We start from the raw sequence: 20420 nt of genomic DNA on the forward strand, positions 1-20420 counted from the left end.
AGCAGAGCACCTGTTAAACCCTGCAACCATTCATCATTTGTCTTGCTGAAAAAACCTTGTCTGCCTACAGGAGCGTTTTTTATTTTCTGCCTGTAAAATGTACTTACCCTAACGAATAGAGGCGGCACTGCTTGATGCGGATTTGATGAACTAACCCAAACCTGTCATCGAGACAGACCGACCAGGGCTTTTTTGTAGGGCTGGAGGCAGTAGCCAGGCTGTCTGTCCTCATGTGATCACATGCAATCTGTAAGGATTGGAAATCAATGTGAATAATTTAAAGTACTGGATGATAGATGGCAGGTAGAGACTTACTGCTTCCCCGGTCACTGAAAACCATAATGGGAGAGTTATATCCTTCTCCACTGATAACCACGAGCACCAAGGAATCAGAGGATTGTTGTAAAATGTTTGGAGGAATCTCAAATACTAGATTATAGGTAATCTCGAGGAGATTAGAGGCAGGTTTGAAGGGAAATTAAGAACTGCTATAAAAAAAAAAAAAACTAGCCTTTTGCACAGAGTATACAGAGGACAACAAATCAGGAGCAAGTATGGCAGAGAGGAGAAGGCAGGAAAGGCTCTACAGAGGTGTGTTAGTCTTGGAGAAGGAACAGAAGTTGAATAAGAGGCTGAGACCAAGAAGGGCATTCCAGACGTGGAGAACAGTGCTCCCAAACCACAGAGGTCTGTTACTCACAGCATTCCTATTAGAAGTTGTGAGAGATGGCTGAGGGCATAGATCTTAGAAGGACACAAGATTATTTACTCCTTATCTCAGGCAGACAAGGTGAGGCCAACATGCTCCAAAAAGGTAGCATGTGTTAATCAAGGTAAACAACTCATCAGAGGTCAAGTGAGAATAATACAAGCCCCGACTAACAAGATAGTACTGTCTGTGATACACTTCCAATAAGCTTCCTCCTCCGGGGATGGGCAAGAGACCCAGATGGGAAGGAGGCTCCTCTTGATCTAGCCAAAGCACCTCTCATAACTCATCCATCAAAATTAGATAAGAAAACCAAAGGGAACATGTATCTAAATCAAGCAGAAGGAAGCCAGTTTCTAATTTCAAATGCACATTAAGTAAATATACTTAGCGAGGAATTCTGACTTGTGTTTGAGCCTAGCACAGTATGCATGGCTGAGGCTGTCGGAACCAAAGAAAACAAGTTCTGTGGCCAAGATATTTATCTTACTGAGCAACAGTGTTTCCCTCTAATCCCTCAAAACTCTCATAGTCATCATGATGCCCCATGAATCATGCAGCAGTTCTTGCTGTCACATCGCAGACAACAGACCATACCAGAGGCAAAGGATGTTTTGAGTTTCATTGCTTTAATTCATTGGAAAATATAATAGTAAATGATTTCTTTCTTAAAAAGGTATTCTAGGCTTGCTCAATCCTTTCATTTATTTTCCAGAATGTTAATCTGAAAACAGCATATTATGTGGAGCCAGCGTCTCCCTTACTTTTGCTGTAATCTAGGACTGACCTGGCAAAATCATCCTAGCACTATCTATCAAGGACTGAGAGACAGCTTCCTGCTAGAATTTGGACCTTTTATAGGAAAGCTTAAAAAGTGAAATCCTAATATTTATTTGTTCTTTCCTTTTGATGAAACAAAAATGCAAATTTTAAGGCAATAAAAATTTAAACATAAAATTTTATGATCCACCACTTGCCTTGTATGTGCAGACATCTTTGGTGAACTTTATGTACAATGCCAATATATCATTTTCCTTAAAGAAGCAACTGGTGCAGAATAGACTGGGTCAAGTAACCTGGGAAATTCTGGGCCTCACTTAATGGAAGTTCTTAGCTTAAATATGTACGTAGGACTTTATTGATGTTACTAGCTTTATTACTTGTATTCTATTTTACAAGATTATTATTTCTTGTACTAATAAATGTGTGACTGAGCTTCCAATAAAAGTAATGATGATTAGGTAACTTAAAACTATTGACAAAATATATAGTCCTATAAGATCAAAGATTGTAATAGTGTAACTCTAGACAAAACAAGAAGTAAGCATTTCCTAGACCATAATAGACTAGTCAGACACATGGTCCAGAGGTGGATGGCCAAGTCCAGTAATAGCACATTGAGTAGGCTAACAAGGAAATCCTTGACTGACTTGGGAATAAGCATTCCTAGTGCCTTGGGACAAGCTTGCCATGAAATGCCTCCAAAACCTTGGTCAAAATTAAGACCAAAAGGGAAGGGACTGTGAAATAAAGGATGTTATTCATTATATAGTTCTACAGGAATCAAGTTATTTGCCACTGCAGTCACTGACCTACAAAACACCTTGAAAGGAATTCAGAGCAAAAATCAGAATGAGACATTCTGTGCTCTGGAAATTCTGGCAGAATAGGCCTTCAGATAGTTAGATATTTTCAGAGGAAAATGTTTGAATCCAGTTTCCTGCATCTTCCCATACTATGAAAAGCACTATAACCATTAACTAAAATATATGTTTTTCACTATTAACTTTCTACCAAGGTGTGTGCTTGCAACAGGCACATGCCCTGTTGTCAAAATCATATATCTACGAACCTCCCCACTCAGAACAGTCCTCAGAAGCTGAGAGATCATCTCCAAGCTTATAATTCTCAGTTTGGCTTATAAAATTTTCAATTTCTTTCTCAAACTGACTATTGATTAATTTTTGTCAACATCCTCAACCCAGTTTTTTTTCTACTTCTCAATCTGCAATCACTGTTCAAAGGAAAAATAATAATAGAAAATGGAATTGAATCTTCTCCCAAGCAACTAGTAGAGAGCACATTTATTAACTGGATCTGTCAACATGTCAATTTATAGAATTCATTTCCTACTATTCTCCCACAAATAAATGGAAAGTATGCCACTGCCTACCCACTTCGTGTCCCCACCCACCCATCCAAAGGAGAGGGTGCTAATCTAATAGTCAAAACTCAGCGTTCATCAAGCTTGTTCCTACTAGTAGGTATGTTGTGATGCCTTAAAACTTCACTGGCACTCGGCTCCATGCCCTGCCTCCTGCAGTCAGTTAGTTAGACCCGGGGCAGTTTGGTGGGTCCCAAAGGCATGCCTGGATCTCCTAATCCTGAACCATTTATTCTAAGGTAGCCTCCTGGGGTATCTTTATTAAAGTGGTATGATGATCCCATTTCCTGTTGTTTCTTTTTATGTACCCTCTCTGAGAACCTCCAAAAGACAGGGATGTTCACAGATGCTTGTTCATCATATCCTCCCAACACCATTTAAACCTAACTCTAGCCTCTCTTAATCTTCTAGATTAAGAAGAGGTGGCAAGAATACACAGAAGAACTATACAAGAAAGGTCTTAATGACTCAGATAACCACAACGTTGCAGTCACTCGCCTAGAGTCAGACACCCTAGAGTGTGAAGTCAAGTGGGCCTTAGGAAGCATTACTATGAACAAAGCTAGTAGAGGTGATGGAATTCCAGCTGAGCTATTTCAAATCTTAAAAGATAATGCTGTTAAAGTGCTGCATTCAATATGCCAGCAAATTTGGAAAACTCAGCAGTGGCCACAGGACTGGAAAAGGTCAGTTTTCATTTCAATCCCAAAGAAGGGCAATACCAAAGACTGTTCAAACTGCCACACAATTGCGTTCATTTCACATGCTAGCAAGGTAATGTTCAAAATCCCTCAAGCAAAGCTTCAGCAGTATGTGAACCAAGAACTTCCTGATATACAAACTGGGTTTCAATGAGGCAGAGGAACCAGAAATCAAATTGCCAAAATTTGTTGGATCATGAAGAAAGCATGGGAGTTTCAGAAAAACATCTACTTCTCTTTCATTGACTACACTAAAGCCTTAGGCTGTGTGGATCACAACAAACTGTGGAAGTCTTAAAGAGATGGGAATACTAGGCTATCTTACCTGTCTCCAGAGAAACCTGTGTGCAGCTCAAGAAGCAACAATCAGAACTAGACACAGAACAACTGACTGGTTCAAAACTGGGAAAGGAGTAAGACAAGCCTGTATATTGTCACTCTGCTTATTTAACTTATATGCAAAGGACATCATGCAAAATGCCAGCCTAGTTGAATCACAAGCTGGAATCAAGAATGCCAAGACAAATATCAACAACCTCAGATATGCAGATGATACCACTCTAATGACAGAAAGTGAAGAGGAACTAAAGAGCTTCTTGATGAGTGTGAAAGAGTAGAGTGAAAAAGCTGGCTTGAAATTCAACATTCAAAAAACTAAGATTATGGCATCTGGGCCCATCACTTCACAGCAAAACAGAAGGGGAAAAAGTGAAAGACGTGACAGATTTTATTTTCTTGGGCTCCAAAATCACTCCAGGTGATAATTGCACCCATGAGATTAAAAGACACAGCTCCTGAGAAGGAAAGCTATTGCAAACCTAGATAGTGTATTAAAAAACAGAGACATCACTTTGCCAGCAAAGGTCCAGATAGTCAAAGTCATCTTTTTTCCAGTAGTTAGGTAAGGAAGTGAGAGTTGGATCATAAAGAAGGCTGAGCGCTGAAGAATTGATGCTTATGAATTGTGGTGCTGGAGAAGACTCTTGACGATCCCTTGCACAGCAAGGAGAACAAACCAGTCAATGCTAAAAGAAATCAGTCCTGAATATTCATTGGAAGGACTAATGCTAAAGTTGAAGTTCCAATACCTTGGCCACCTGATGTGAAGCGCCTACTCATTGGAAAAGACCCTGATGCTGGGAAAGAGTGAAGGCAAAAGGAGAAGGGGGCAGCAGAGGATGAGATGATCAGATAGCATCACTGACTCAATGGACAAAAATTTAAGTAAACTCTGGGAGACAGTGAAGGACAGAGGAGCCTGGCAGGCTGCAGGCCAAGAGGTCGAAAAGACTTGGACACAACTTAGCAACTGAACAATATCTAGCCTCTCCCACCATATTTCTCAAGGTGTGGCCACCTACATCCTGATAGATGAGTGAGTACTTAAAAATTTTTGAGTCCCACTCCATATTTATAAAATCAGAATCCTTGAGTCTTATGCATGTGAACATACACTTTAATAAACTCTCCCAGGTGATTCTTAAGCAGGAGGTCCTGAGAGTTTCCTGGCAGCCTTTTGTAAAGCTCCACTGAAATGTTCCAGATTGGCCTCACCCATGCCTTAGCAAATTAAGGGAAGAGGCTATGCTTGAGCTAGAGCTTTCAATTGAAAACAGCAGCACCTCCAAAACCTCACCCCTAACAGAGAGCCAGAGAGGTGACACTACAGTTATCCAGAGGCCCCCCAAGAGTCAGGTAAATATTAATGGTCAAAATTCAGGGCATTGAGGCTCAGCTGCTCCCCCTTTATGACCCTTAGGGAGTGGGATTTTATCCTATTAAAGTTAACACTTTCTTCTTCCACAGATTTCCTTTTGTTCAGCTATCTCTATTGGAAAAACATTCTTTTCCATTCAGTATCTGTTATTGTTCCACTTTTCTTTCCTAGTGCAAACATATAACACAGAAGTTTTTCCATTTTCAGTTCATTTCAGTCACTCAGTCATGTCCGACTCTTCGTGACCCCCTGGACCACAGCACGCCAGGCCTCCCTGTCCATCACCAACTCCCAGAGTTTACTCAAACTCATCTCCATTGAGTCGGTGATGTCATCCAACCATCTCATCCTGTCGTCCCCTTCTCCTCCTGCCTTCAATTTTTCCCAGCATCAGGGTCTTTTCTAATGAATCAATTCTTTGCATCAGGTAGCCAAAGCTGGAATTTCAGCTTCAGCATCAGTCCTTCCAATGAATATTCAGGACTGAGTTGACTGGTTTGATCTCCTTGCTGTCCAAGTGACTCTCAAGAGTCCTCTCCTATACCACAGTTCAAAAGCATCCATTCCTTGGCACTCAACTATCTTTATAGTCCAACTCTCACATCCATACATGACCACTGGAAAAACCATAGCTTTGACTAGACGAACCTTTGTTGACAAAGTAATGTCTCTGCTTTTTAATATGCTGTCTAGGTTGGTCATAGTTTTTCTTCCAAAGAGCAAATGTCTTTTAATTTCATGGCTGCAGTCACTGTCTGCAGTGATTTTGGAGTCCAAAAAAATAAAGTCTGTCACTGTTTCCATGTTTCCCCATCTATTTGCCATGAAGTGATGGGACTGGATGTAAGCCAACTTCCTCACTCTCCTCTTTCACTTTCATCAAGAAGCTCTTTAGTTCTTCTTCGCTTTTGGCCGTAAGGGTGGTGTCATCTGCATATCTGAGGTTATTAATATTTCTCCCAGCACTCTTGATTCCAGCTTGTGCTTCATCCAGCCCAGCATTTCACATGAGGTACTCTGCATAGAAGTTAAATAAGCTGGGTGACAATATACAGCCTTAATGTACTCCTTTCCCGATTTGGAACCAGTCTGTTGTTCCATGACTGCTTCTAACTATTGCTTCTTGACCTGCATACAGGTTTCTCAGGAGGCAGGTAAGATGATCTAGTATTCCCATCTCTTGAAGAATTTTCCACAGTTTGTTGTGATCCATACAGTCAAAGGCTTTGGCATAGTTAATAAAGCAGAAGTATATGTTTTTCTGGAACTCGCTTGCTTTTTCAATGATCCAACAGATGTTGGCAATTTGATCTCTGGTTCCTCTGACTTTCCGAAATCTAGCTTAAACATCTGGAATTTCATGGTTCACATACTGTTGAAGCCTGGCTTGGAGAATTTTGAGCATTACTTTGCTAGTGTATGAAATGAGTGCAATTGTGTGGCAGTTTGAACATTCTTTGTCATTGCCTTTCTTTGGGATTGGAATGAAAACTGATCTTTCCCAGTCCTGTGGCCACTGCTGAGTTTTCCAAAGTTGCTGGCATATAGAGTGCAGCACTTTCACAGCATCATCCTTTAGGATTTGAAATAGCTCAACTGGAATTGCATCACCTCCACTAGCTTTGTTCATAGTGATGCTTCCTAAGGCCTACTTGACTTTGCATTCCAGGATGTCTGGCTCTAGGTGAGTGATCACACCATCATGGTTATCTGGGTCATTAAAATATTTTTTTTTGTATAGTTCTGTGTATTCTTGCCACCTCTTCTTAATATCTTAAGCTTCTGTTAGGTCCATACCATTTCTGACCTTTATTGTGCTCATCTTTGCATGAAATGTTCCCTTGGTATCTCTAATTTTCTTGAAGAGATCTCTAGTCTTTCCCATTCTATTGTTTTCCTCTATTTCTTTGCACTGATCACTGAGGAAGGCTTTCTCATCTCTCCTTGCTATTCTTTGGAACTCTGCATTCAAATGAGTATATCTTTCCTTTTCTCCTTTGCCTTTAACTTCTCTTCTTTTCTCAGCTATTTGTAAGACCTCCTCAGACAACCATTTAGTCTTTTTGCATTTCTTTTTCTTGGGGATGGTCTTGATCACTGCCTCCTGTACAATGTTATGAACCTCCATTTGTAGTTCTTCAGGCACTCTGTCTATCAGATCTAATCCCTTGAATCTGTTTATCACTTACACTGTATAATCATAAGGGATTTGATTTAGGTCATACCAGAATGTTCTAGTGATTTTCCCTATTTTCTTCAATTTAAGCCTGAATTTTGCAATAAGGAGTTCATGATCTGAGCCACAGTCAGCTCCCAGTCTTGTTTTTGCTGATTGTATAGAGCTTCTACATCTTTGGCTGCAAAGAATATAATCAATCTGATTTCAGTGTTGACCATCTGGTGATGTCCATGTGTAAAGTCTTCTCTTGTGTTGTTGGAAGAGGGTGTTTGCTATGACCAGTGCGTTCTCTTGGCAAAACTCTGTTAGCCTTTGCCCTGTTTCTTTTTATACTCCAAAGCCAAATTTGCCTGTTACTCCATACTCTTAACTTCCTACTTTTACATTCCAGTCCCCTATGATGAAATGGACATCTTTTTTGGGTGTTAGTTCTAGAAGGTCTTGTAGGTTTTCATAGAACCATTCAACTTCAGCTTCTTCAGCATTACTGGTTGGGGCTTAGACTTGGATTACTATGATATTGAATGGTTTGCCTTGGAAATGAACAGAGATCATTCTGTATTTTTTGAGATTGCACCCAAGTTCTGCATTTTGGACTCTTTTGTTGACTATAAGGGCTACTCCATTTCTTCTAAGGGATTCTTGCCCACAGTATGAAATAATGGTCATCTGAATTAAATTTGCTCATTCCTGTCCATTTTAGTTCACTGATTCCTAAAATATCGATGTTCACTCTTGCCATCTCCTGTTTGGCCACTTCTAATTTACCTTGATTCAGGGACCTAACATTCCAGGTTCCTATGCACTATTGTTCTTTACAGCATCGGACTTTACTTCCATCACCAGTCACATCCACAACTGGGCGTTGTTTTTGCTTTCATTGTTTTTTTTTCCATTTTAACCATTAATTAATCATCTCATTTATAGACATTAGCTTTTGAAAACAACTAGGAGTACTCAGTAAAATTCAGCTCCTAAAAACTAATTAAATATTGATTTTTCAAACTTTCTTGTTGAGATTATGGCCAGGGCTTCAATGAAGTCGCTTGCAAGCAAAACCAATGAGGGCAGTAACTCCTAGCTAAGCTCTAATTTAGGTAAATATGGGGTTTTTTTTCTTCCCTCCAATTCCCCTTGTAATTTTAGCCAAATAAAGAGAATTAAACCTGGACAAAGGAAAACAGATTGCAAGAAAAAAAAAGTGTTTCCTGAAATGCCTTTTAGTTAATTTAAGTTGAAGAGATCTAATTTATTTTCGTTTCATTTTGTATCCCAAAAGCCTGAATAGCATTTCTGCCAACCCATAACCAGAATCTGGCAAAAGGAGCCCTTAAATTTTGCGTACGTTGGCAAGAATCACTTCAATAATCAAATTGCATGTTAAAGTAATACATTATTTTGAAAGGTAAAATATCAAGGAAAGAGTTGTATTTTTGTTGCTCTTATCCAAATTTGTGTGAGTGTGAATGTGTGTGTGTGTGCAGCAGTAAATATAATAGAAACCATTCTTTTATTAATAAATGTGCAAAATCTGAATGTCCAGAGCCGTAGGTTCTTGTCATTCATAGAAACAGTTAGATGAGTAGATGATTAGATAGATAGATAGGCTGACTTTAAAATGTATTTTTTCTTTTTAAAACAGCAACTGTTGCTTATATTAATTTTGTACTGCAAGCCATGCTTCCTGAAGGCATATGGTTTGGGGGTTGCCATAAAAAGCTGAATCTGGAGCTTTCCTTTAGAACAGAGCACTGGGTTTATGATTTAACCATTTCTTGTTAGCAGCAGATCATCTATGCCAGAACTCAGAGATGCAATCACAGCCTTTCACACTAGAAAACAATACCTACTAAAACTGAACTTGATATTCTGCCCACTCTAACCAACCATATCCTTTGGTGTTTCATTAAAAAATGCAGGTCCCCAACCACACCTTTAAGGTCACCACAATCACAAGTCCACGGGCACCTTCCCCATCGCAGTCTAATGTCACACTGTCCCATGCTCTGTGCTCCTGTTCCCAAGCTCCCTGGGCCTGGGGAAGCTTACCTACCTATCTGTCCACTCTGGTAAAGAACAACAGCCCTCTTGCTCCCTAGCTGTTTGCCAGTGTGTGGGGGTATTTAATTCAAGTTTGACATCCCAGCCAGTGCCTAACACCATATCTTCCTCAGAGCAAGTACTCAACAAATGTCTGCTGAATTGATGAATGAATAAATTAATGATGAACATATCAAATGCTAGGTTTTGCTGTACAAGCATGAATATGGATTTGAAGGAAATATATTATATATATATAAACCAGCATAAGAGGATGGAAGTGGAATTTACTCAAGTATCTACAGAGGTTTTTTTGGTTTATTGTTTTTTGGGGTTTTTTTTTTTTTTGCTTGCCCATTATGACCCACTACTGCTAACTGTGAAAATTTTAGGTAATAGGGATTCTAATATTCTGCCAGTTTTGTAGGCTTTCATTGTCAAGATGAGTTCTAAAAGAGGCACAAGCTTCCAACACAGCTGAAAAGCTCTGCAGAACAGAGAAAAGGGGAGGGAGCACTGGTTAGTAGGATTCCAGTTAAACCAGTTAGTGTCATCTCTGATGAGCTCCCAGCTCCTGGGCTAGTGACTCAGAAGCACACAAAAGCACAGGACTTTAGCTGGTAAAATGACCTCTGATTACAAAACCATTGTGAGGTCTGGAACTTTATCTAGTGCCTTCTAGAGGATGCAAAACCTTCTAGCGAGCTTCAACAACGAAATCTCTATTACTATGCTCCTCAAGGTGAATAATAAATATACGTCCATTTATCTACCTTCCCAACTAGTTTGTTAGCCACTTGAAGGCAGAGACTATTCCCAAGGCCTACATTTCAGGCACAGAGTAGGTGCTCAGTAATACTTGGTTAATAACAATTCTATACCAGTCTTACGGTAAAAGCTCACGGAGCTGGGAGGGACCTTAGAATTTGATACAATCTCTTCCTTTCCAAGATCTGAACAGTCAGACCAGACAAGCAAAATAAATTGCCCAGGATCACAACATCAGACCACATCACAGGACGCTTTTTTTAAAAGAATTTTTCCCTCTCAGTCCATAACTCATGGGAAAACTTGAAGAGGGACTTGAAATGATGCTTTCATGCCTCAAGAGCTTCTTCTAAGTTAATATGCCTTTTATAAGTTACAGAACATTAACCTGAAACACATATAAAATGGAATTCCGAGGCTTTCACATGGTCAATTTTGGGGGGGGGGGGTGCAGGGGGTTAAGCCCACCATTCTCAAATTCAACTCATACTTTTAACACCTTTCTCTGGGGCTTTAAAGGGCTTCTTCAAGCCACAGTTAAGAGGTCTAGTTTCTTATTCTTTATTTAAAACCAAACTATAAAATTAAAACTTCAGTATTTTAATTAAGTCAGTGTAAGTCCACCAAATTAATTTGCAGCAGCAAAATAAGATGAAATTATGTAAAGCGCAGGGACCAATTTATCATCCCATTACTCACGATGAATTCAACAAGCTTTTACTTCCATGTCTAGGTGACAAGTATTGAAATCTCTGGTTGTCTGACTGCATCATATGAGAAATGAATTTTTTTTTTTTACTCCTAAATTAGCCTTCTAAAATTCCATAAATACATGTTCCTCCATGGATGAAAAATAGGCTTGGCCACCAGTTGGGCAGAGAGAGTGGGATGTCAAGAGCCAGTGGGCTGAAGGGAGATCAAAAGGCCCGGGGACCCCTCAGTACCATACCAGCTCTACAATGCAGCTTCTGGGGCTGCAGCTTCACAGGCGGTCTGAGTTCTTAATTTACTAGCACTCTCAGTCCAGGGTGAAGTTTCCCTCAGGCCTTGATTTCCTTTTCCATCTCTCTTTCCTCAGGATCAGGCTACTTGAGAATGGAACCTCCTGATTAATGTGTCAAGAGTCATAGACTCTCCTTAATGAAGGGTCTCTGCCCGCTCGGGGCGCCGGGCAGGAGCTGCCACAATGCGTTAAGTCAGTAACGAAGGCGGTGCTCAGTAATGATTTAAAGGGCCCTAGGAACAGAGAGCCTTCGGATTCATTAGCTTCTCTTCTGACTGCCTGCGAAGTCTCCTTGGCTCTCAGGCCTAACGCGTCTCTGTCTGCCAACCTTCTGTGGCAGAAAAGTAAAAAGGCAGATTTCTCCAAATTGGGACTTGAATCTCCAGATGATGGTTTTGTGAGACACTGGACTGCCTACTCAAGGGCAAGAATCTGTCACTTCAAATGGTTTCCCAAAGCAATTTTCTAAAGTGGATCTTTAAAACACATTGCGATGAATCATTAAAACATCTCGGGGTGACGATACTCCTGGAAGGGATAAGATGCCAAAGCAGATGGAAGGCACCTATTATCTGCCTCTAGGTGAGCGGATATATTTAAGCAGTAAGGCCTCAGAAACTGTCCCTATCAAGCATCTATCAGGAGGCACTGAGAAACTTTACAGACCCTTATTGCCAAATCCTTTAAAAGGGGCAACTGGCAACTTTTAGTTTCCAAACCCACTTGTGCTTGAAACACAACCTGAATGGTGCTGATGTATCTCAGGAACCTCGAGGCTTCTTCATCCAGGGAGCGAGCAGGGCCTGCCCAAGGCTGGAGGTCTATTTGCCACCGGGGACCCTGAGAGGAGAAAACATAGGTTAGTGTGAAAAGGATCAGGAGGCTGGGGTGGGGGGTGGGAAGGGTTGCAGAGTATCACGGAGGTAAGACTGTTTGCCTCCTGCAAAACAAACACTGCTGCTCTTGAGCAGCAGGGAGGTGGTTTGGGGCTGCTATCACGAAGGCCACATGAGTCACAGGGAGACAAATGAGGCCTGAGAAAGCCCAGCTACCAGCTTAAACAGGAGACTGCAAAAGCCAGATGGGATGTCTGTCTCGAGCTTCTGATCAAAGGCAAACTCCACTTGACCCCATCAGGCTCTCTGATACAAAACTGCAGCTTTGTATTACCCGGAGCGTCTTCCCATTGTGGAAAAAACCTGCACAGTCTATGGGTTACAGCTTCAGAAATAGGTGCCTCCTAAGGCCCAGTTTTGTTGTCATGACACCATAATGCCTCAATCCTCAGGGTGCTTGGGTACCCCCCGCTTCTAGCAGAGGGAAATGCAGGGGAGGAAAAGGGGGACCACTGGGTATTCCAGACATCAGTACCCCTGTCATCTGCACCATGCACCTGCCAAAAGACCTTGGAGCTTGCACCACCAGGGTTGGCAATGGTGGCCTTCTAGCACTGCAAGACAACCTCTAGCTTTCAGCAGAAGACGCAAGGAGCTTCCAGGAGCAGAGTGATCAGAACCCTAAGCCTCCTTTTGTGGCAACGGTAGAGTAGATGAGGGTTGGAGGAAAGTAGTGGTGATCTAGAAGAATCAAAACTGGGGATACCTCCAACTGGGGAAGCTCTAGTCATGAAATCCTTTCTAGAGCTCAAGTTCCCCACCTGTAGTGGTCACCACCTGGAAACCTCCAGGAGACTCCTGTGATCCCAAGGGCAGAGTACGGTGCAGGGTGTAGGATGGGGAAGGGCAGGAGCCTGGGCAAGGAGAAGCCTCAGCAGTTGGCAGGGTGAACATCTCGTGTGAGGAAAGACTTTGGGAGTCTTGGCACAGAGCTTCCTGCAAAGTGGTTCGGATGGGCTCCCAAACCCCATTTTAGGGTGAGGAAGGGGGCAGGGGAGGGTTCTGGGGATCATTCATGTACACAACCCTCCCCTGCCCCCTTCCTCACCATAAAGTGTGATTCAGGAGCCCATTTTAACAGCTTTGCAGGAACGGTTCTGGGGACAAAACAAGGATCATGTACACACATTGTTCTCCAGTCAGATATTGCAATGGTCTGAACATGTGTCCCTGCCCCCCAAATTCCTATGTTGAAATCCTAATGCCCAATATGATGATATTAGGAGGTGGGACTTTGGGAGGTGCTTATATCATGAGGGTGGGGCCTTTATGAATAGGATTAGTGCTCTAGCTCCTGGGGCCCTACCAGCATGTGAGGACACAGCAAGAAGGCAGCCATCTGCAGCCCAGAAGAGGACCTTCACCAGGATCCAACCATGCTGGCACACTAATCCTGAACATCCAGCCTTCAGAACTGTGAGCAATAAATTTCTGTTGCTTATAAGCCACCCAGTCTGTAGTATTTTGTGACTGCAGCCAGAGGAGACTAAGACAGGTATTATGGCAAGAACCGTCTGTCACCCAAAAAGAAACATCTAAACAGACTAGTACTGGGGCACTTTCTGTTCAGTTCAGTTCAGCGGCTCAGTCATGTCAGACTCTTTGTGACCCCATGGACTGCAGCACACCAGGCTTCCCTGTCCATCACCAACTCCCAGAGCTTGCTCAAACAAACTCATGTCCATCGTGTCGGTGATGCCATCCAACCATTTCATCCTCTGTTGCCCCCTTCTCCTCCTGCCTTCAGTTTTTCCCAGAATCAGGGTCTTTTCCAATGAGTCAGTCCTTCCCATCAGGTGGCCAAAGTATTGGAGTTTCAGCTTCAGCATCAGTCCTTCCAATGAATATTCAGGACTGAGTTCCTTTAGGATGGACTGGTTAGATCTCCTTGCAGTCCAAGCGACTCTCAAGAGTCTTCTCCAACACTGCAGTTCAAAAGCATCAGTTCTTCAGTGCTCAGTTTTCTTTATAGTCCAACTCTCACATCCATACATGACTACTGGAAAAACCATAGCTTTGACTAGGCGGACCTTTGCTGGTAAAGAAATGTCTCTGATTTTCAATATGTCTAGGTTGGTCATAGCTTTCCTTCCAAGGAGCAACTGTCTTTTAATTTCATGGCTGCAGTCACCATCTGCAGTGATTTTGGAGCCCAGAAAAATAAAGTCTGACACTGTTTCCACTGTTTCCCCATCTACCTTCCATGAAGTGATGGGACCGAATGCCATGATCTTAGTTTTCTGAATGTTGAGTTTTAAGCCAACTTTTTCCACTCTCCTCTTGCACGTTCATCAAAAGGCTCTTTAGTTCTTTGCTTTCTGCCATAAGGGTGGAATCATCTGCATATCTGAGGTTATTGATATTTCTCCCAGCAATCTTGATTCCAGCTTGTGCTTCATCCAGCCCAGCATTTCACATGATGTACTCTGCATAGAAGTTAAATAACCAGGGTGACAATATACAGCCTTGATGTACTCCTTTCCCGATTTGGAACCAGACTGTTGTTCCATGTCCAGTTCTAACTGTTGCTTCTTGACCTGCATACAGATTTCTCAGGAGGCAGGTCAGGTGGTCTGGTATTCCCATTACTTGAAGAATTTTCCATAGTTTGTTGTGATCCACACAGTCGAAGGCTTTGGGATAGTCAATAAAGCAGAAATAGATGTTTTTCTGGAATTTTCTTGCCTTTTCAATGATCCAGCGGATGTTGGCAATTTAATCTCTGGTTCCTCTGTCTTTTCTGAATCCAGCTTGAACTTCTGGAAGTTCACAGTTCATGTACTGTTGAAGCCTGGCTTGGAGAATTTTGAGCGCTACTTTGCTAGTGTGTGAGATGAGTGCAATTGTGCAGTAGTTTGTACATTCTTTGGCATTGCCTTGGTAATCGGGGCACTTTAGTACATATATATATATATATATATGTATATATATATATATATTTGCCTTTAAATGGGGTGGCCTAGGTGACTTGGGGTTAAACAGAAAGCAAGAAGAATGAAGGGCAAGCTGGTTAGTCAATGTCAAGCCAAATGTGTGGGCTTGGGGAAGCACAGTACACTCTGGCATGTGGGTCTGAGATAAATGCAGACACTATGTAAGTGATAAAGCATTATTCCAGGTTAGGCATTACAAGACTCATATCACTGTACCAAGTCCCGAGAGTCCACAGTCTCAGCAGCCAGACAGACAGTGGCGGAGCACCCTGCAGTCCTCCAGGCTGAAAAAACCCTCACTGATCACCCACAGGCTGCCTCTTCCTCAGGAGTCCTTAGCACAGGGCCAGTTTCATAGGCACACAAGTTGTACATTCTTAGATGGGCTTGTGCTTGTCTCAGTGCTGACACTGTCTTGAAACTCTTAATTTTTAAACAAGAGGCTCAACAGTTTTATTCTGTGCTGAGCCCTGCAAATCACACATAGTCAGTCTGCCCTGAGGGGCACCTTTTCTTGGGGAATAGACTTTCCATATAGCTGTTCTTGTTTATGAAGGCTGAGGAGGCAGAGACTCCAGCCAGGGAGAGTCTGAGAACATTAAGTAATAAATCTTCCCAGTTAATGACTCCCACCCCCCATTTCTTTTCTTCGTCTTTAAATTAGTTGTTGATTACCACTTGGTCAAACAATATTTATTGAGCATCAGCCACTCTGTGCCAGCCACTAGTTGGCACCCATATGAATAAAACCCGGAACTTCCTGAGAGGCTCTCACAGTCTGGTGGGGGAGACAGATATATACAAAATAAGCTTGATAGAGAAATGCTGAAACATTAGGGAAAGCCATTCTTTCCAGGAAATTATTAATTATGAAATCATAAATTACAGACACATTTAAGTACAAATGCCTCTTAGCTTTGCTTGGTTACACTCCTTTTGCATCTAAGGTTGCTGCTGCTATCAGCACAGCAACACAAAGCTGCCTGCAAGTTTGTCCAGGCCTGGGGTTTCAAACTCCCCACATTAGTCTCATGGGATCCTGACAAGTAGCCCAGTGCCTGACCCAGGAGCCTTTTGATGAAAACAATAAAGTTTTCATGCTATGGTTTTCCTCTAAATCAGGGATCTGTAAATTTTTTCTATAAGAGGTCAAACAGCAAATATTTTAGTCTTTGCAGGCATACAGTTTCTGCTGCAATTCCTCACCGCCTGTTGTAGCTCAAAAGCAGCCAAAGACAGTAAATAAACAAATGGTCAGGACTGTGCTCTAATAAAACTCCATTTACAAAAACAGATGGCAGGCTGGATTTGGCCTGCAAGGCTGGAGCTTGCTGACCCCTGCTCTATCTGACTCTGATTTGGTTGTAGGCCATCCTAGAAGAGAGTGTTTACTTGAAATAATGCAAGACACACAGATTATGATATCTAGATTACAAAGAACTTTGTCATCTGGGTGAGTTGGGATATGTCGGTCAGGTCCCAGCAGGATACGATGGGAAGAATTTAGTAGAGAGACTATTTATAAAGGTGCAGGCGGAGTTTCAGTTCAGTTCAGTTCAGTCACTCAGTCGTGTCCAACTCTTTGCGACCCCGTGAATCACAGCACGCCAGGCCTCCCTGTCCATCACCAACTCCTGGAGTTTACTCAAACTCACGTCCACTGAGTCGATGATGCCATCCAACCATCTCATCCTCTGTTGTCCCCTTCTCCTCCTGCCTTCAATCTTTCCCAGCATCAGGGTCTTTTCAAATGAGTCAGCTCTTTGCATCAGGTAGCCAAAGTATTGGAGTTTCAGCTTCAACATCAGTCCTTGCAATGAATATTCAGGGCTGATTTCCTTTAGTATGGACTGGTTGGATCTCCTTGCAGTTCACGGGACTCTCAAGAGTCTTTTCCAATTCCACAGTTCAAAAGCATCAATTCTTCGGTGCTCAGCTTTCTTTATAGTCCAACTCTCACATCCATACATGGCTACTGGAAAAATCATAGCCTTGACTAAATGGACCTTTGTTGCCAAAGTAATGTCTCTGCTTTTTAATATGCTATCTAGGTTGGTCATAACTTTTCTTTCAAGGAGTGTCTTTTTATTTCATGGCTGCAGTCACCATCTACAGTGATTTTGGAGCCCCAAAAAATAAAGTCTGTCACTGTTTCCACTGTTTCTCTACCTATTTGCCATGAAGTGATGGGACTGGATGCCATGATCTTTGTTTTCCGAATGTTGAGCTTTAAGCCAACTTTTCCACTCTCTACTTTCACTTTCATCAAGAGGCTCTTTAGTTCTTCTTCACTTTCTGCCATAAGCGTGGTGTCAGCTGCATATCTGAGGTTATTGATATTGCTCCCAGCAATCTTGATTCCACCTTGTGCTTCATCCAGCCCAGCATTTCTCATGAAGGCAGAGTTTAGGAAACCAATAAGGAGTAATGCAATAACTGTGGCTGGTAGCACCAGGGAGCCCTTCCAAATCGTGAGCAGGAAGGAGCAGGGAGAGGGGGGGAATTTGTGGAACCCAAAGAGGGAAACTGCATGGAGAAGGTGTTTAATAGAAATACAGCCAACCCGATCACATACAGTCCTATTAAAGTACACACTCACCCTAACTGTCAAATGGAAAGAGAAGCTAAAGAAGTGGGAGGCTGTGGTTGGTCCATAGGTCAGCCTACTGGGGTGAGGAGTAGGGGATCAAGATGGAAAGTGGACCTGAAGAGGTAAGTGAAAGGTCTCCCACACAGCATCCTTTGGAAAGAGGCATTGAGACTTAACCAGGGAATCATTCACTCATTCAGTGGTCATTTGTGCCTTGTGCCAGGATCTGGGTTACAATTTAATATAGGACACAGCTGTGTAAACCAATAAATGCAACAAAGTTCTGCAAGAGCTTTGACTGAAATCTCTATAGGCACAATGGTGTTACAACAGAGATGAAGGATCCAAGTGCCAATCCAAAAAAATGCCAGAAAATACAAATATAGATTATGGGAAGCAGTCTCCAATGTGAGAAGCCCAAAATTCTCATTAAAAAGACACTTTAAACATAGTAGAAGCACATAACCTGGGCTAACACACAAAGGTAACATTCTGGATCAATAATAGTGGATCTATAGGGGGAGGTGACTCAATATGATAAAACTATACAATTATCTTAAGAATCCACAAGCTATATCCATCTTGCTACCTGATATTTCTCAGTTCTACTGAGTGTTGACCATGACAAAGCTAAACACAACAGCTGGAACAGTGAATAAGTTGAGGGTTCTCAGGTGGGGATATAATAGAAATATACAGCAGAGAGATGCCCTCAAAAGTGCTCTGGCTTAATGCTTTCGTTGAGCTGTTTAAAAAACATTTCACATAAAGTAATGTTCTCATTGGAATCAGCCTGACAGCAGTTTGTGATTATTTCCCCAAGGAAACCACTAGCTTTTATCACCTCTTTCAATTATCATTTGTCTTAATTCTCTAGCGCACACATCAATATTTGTCCTTCAGCAGTCCCACAAACAAAGAAAACAACAACAACAACAAAAAAGAAATCCCATAGAATTCCCGGAGCACCCTAAAACACTGAAGGCTGGTGTTTAGTACAACAGGGAAAAAAAAAAAAAAAAACAACTTTTTCTTTTAAAAAGAAACAATTCCCCAAACATCTCCCTAAATGCCAAAGTACAGTTATCCATGTGCTCCAAATATCAAGTGACCAGACAAGGTTACCCCCATCACTCCCAGGGGGTGGGAAGGTAGATTCCTGGTCCCATCTGTTGCCTCCACTTCCTCCTCAGATCAGTAAAGGAGCAGCTTCAGCAGAAGGTGGTGGAGGTATGGTCACTGGGGATTGGGGCAGATCCATCTGTCCCCAACAGGCTTGAACCGAAGTGTCAAATGGAGCCTACACAATGTGTTGCCACAGAGAAGTGGTCAGGCTCCTGACCACTTGCAGGGGTGGGGCCAGGGGTTGCTCAATTCCTTTGCAATCTGTGGTCCTGCCCCATACATAAACCACGAGGCCACTCAGACAAAGGAGCATCTCTTCCAACAGAGATAAGCATCCCAGGAAAGGCAGGGACCCAGATCTCTGAGGAAAGGAAGCAGCCCCCACCCACTTTTGTCTGTGAAGGATTTATCTGGCTCTTCCTCCAGATACACATGCAAAGTGAACTGGCTTCTTCTAAAGAGGGGAAATGGTTTGATTATATAGAAAAAATTTCCAAAAAATTAACATTAAGCAAAGGATTCTATACACGGCTAACTCATGTTGTTTGGGGGCTATTTTGCAGACATCTGAGAATCTCTTCCCAAAGGGTAAAAAGCGATCGCTGAGTCAGCCCAAGTCGGTACACAGAGATAATGTATCTGGCTCTAAAATCTGCAACAAGCACAACCGTGAGGCTTTCACATATTTTTATAATTTATGACTTCAGCATCAAATTTGTTTCTGGAAAAAGGAAAATGATTCTTTCAAGCCAAAGAAACTGAATTCCAAGGTTTCACTATTAAAAGATAATGCAAAAAATAAAGCAATCTTTTAAAATACCCTTTTGCCTACCAGCCTACACATATGCACATAATAGAAATATATTATTTCAAGACCATGAGCCCCAAGCAAAACTGGTTGCATTAAAATGTACATATACATATAAAAGCAGACCCACCCATGAGCTGAAAAGAGAATCATCGATTCTGTCTTGTGCAAAAGCCTTCTTTGCCTTGAAATTTGGCATAACAGCTTCCTTCTTCACAAGTCATTTCTCCCACACCCATGAATGACCTCACGTAGGCCACACACAGAGTGTCTAGCAACAGTGCCACCTCCAGTTGTACAAGCAAGCTTTAGACAAGCATACATATATATTTTTTACTTTCTTTTGAAATAAAAACCAAAGAAAGAGTCTAATGGTCCATTCCTCTGTTTCAATGCTACAGCTCTTTGGGGATGAAACTGTATGATCAGTGATTTAAATGATCAGTTTCTTTATTGTGACTGATAATTGGTAGAGTGTCTGGGGTATTTTTACCAAGTTTCGGTATTCTCAGATTCACATTCCCACAGCTAATAAGCTCTTGAAAGGTTTTAGAGACAGCAATTTTCTGTTGTGAGAGATAGCTAACAATTGATTTTCTGCGTTACGGTTGTGCCTGTGGAAAAGAACAAGGTTGTGAGTCCTTGACTCAAACTAAACAATACGCTGAGCGCGTGCAATGAGTTAATGTTGGAAAGCCTAAGCTTTCTGGAAAAAAACAAACTCAAAACAAGCAAAATCTATTTATTTAGCAATTTTGCTGCAATTTTGTGCTAATTAACAGCATCT

General features: G+C 41.9%; 1 protein-coding gene across 1 annotated transcript in view; it reads right to left on the reverse strand.

Moving 5' to 3' along the window:
- METTL24 (methyltransferase like 24) overlaps nucleotides 1–20420 on the reverse strand; it is a 107661-nt gene that overhangs the window by 60576 nt on the left and 26665 nt on the right. Inside the window, exons 2-3 of the mRNA XM_043439580.1 lie at nucleotides 12023–12121; nucleotides 108–247 (exon numbers count right to left, since the gene is read on the reverse strand). Of these exons, the coding sequence (XP_043295515.1) occupies nucleotides 108–247; nucleotides 12023–12121 (239 nt within the window). The remainder of the gene's footprint in view (nucleotides 1–107; nucleotides 248–12022; nucleotides 12122–20420) is intronic.

The sequence above is a fragment of the Cervus canadensis genome, chromosome 20 (assembly GCF_019320065.1).
Source record: "Cervus canadensis isolate Bull #8, Minnesota chromosome 20, ASM1932006v1, whole genome shotgun sequence".
Lineage (NCBI taxonomy): Eukaryota > Metazoa > Chordata > Mammalia > Artiodactyla > Cervidae > Cervus > Cervus canadensis.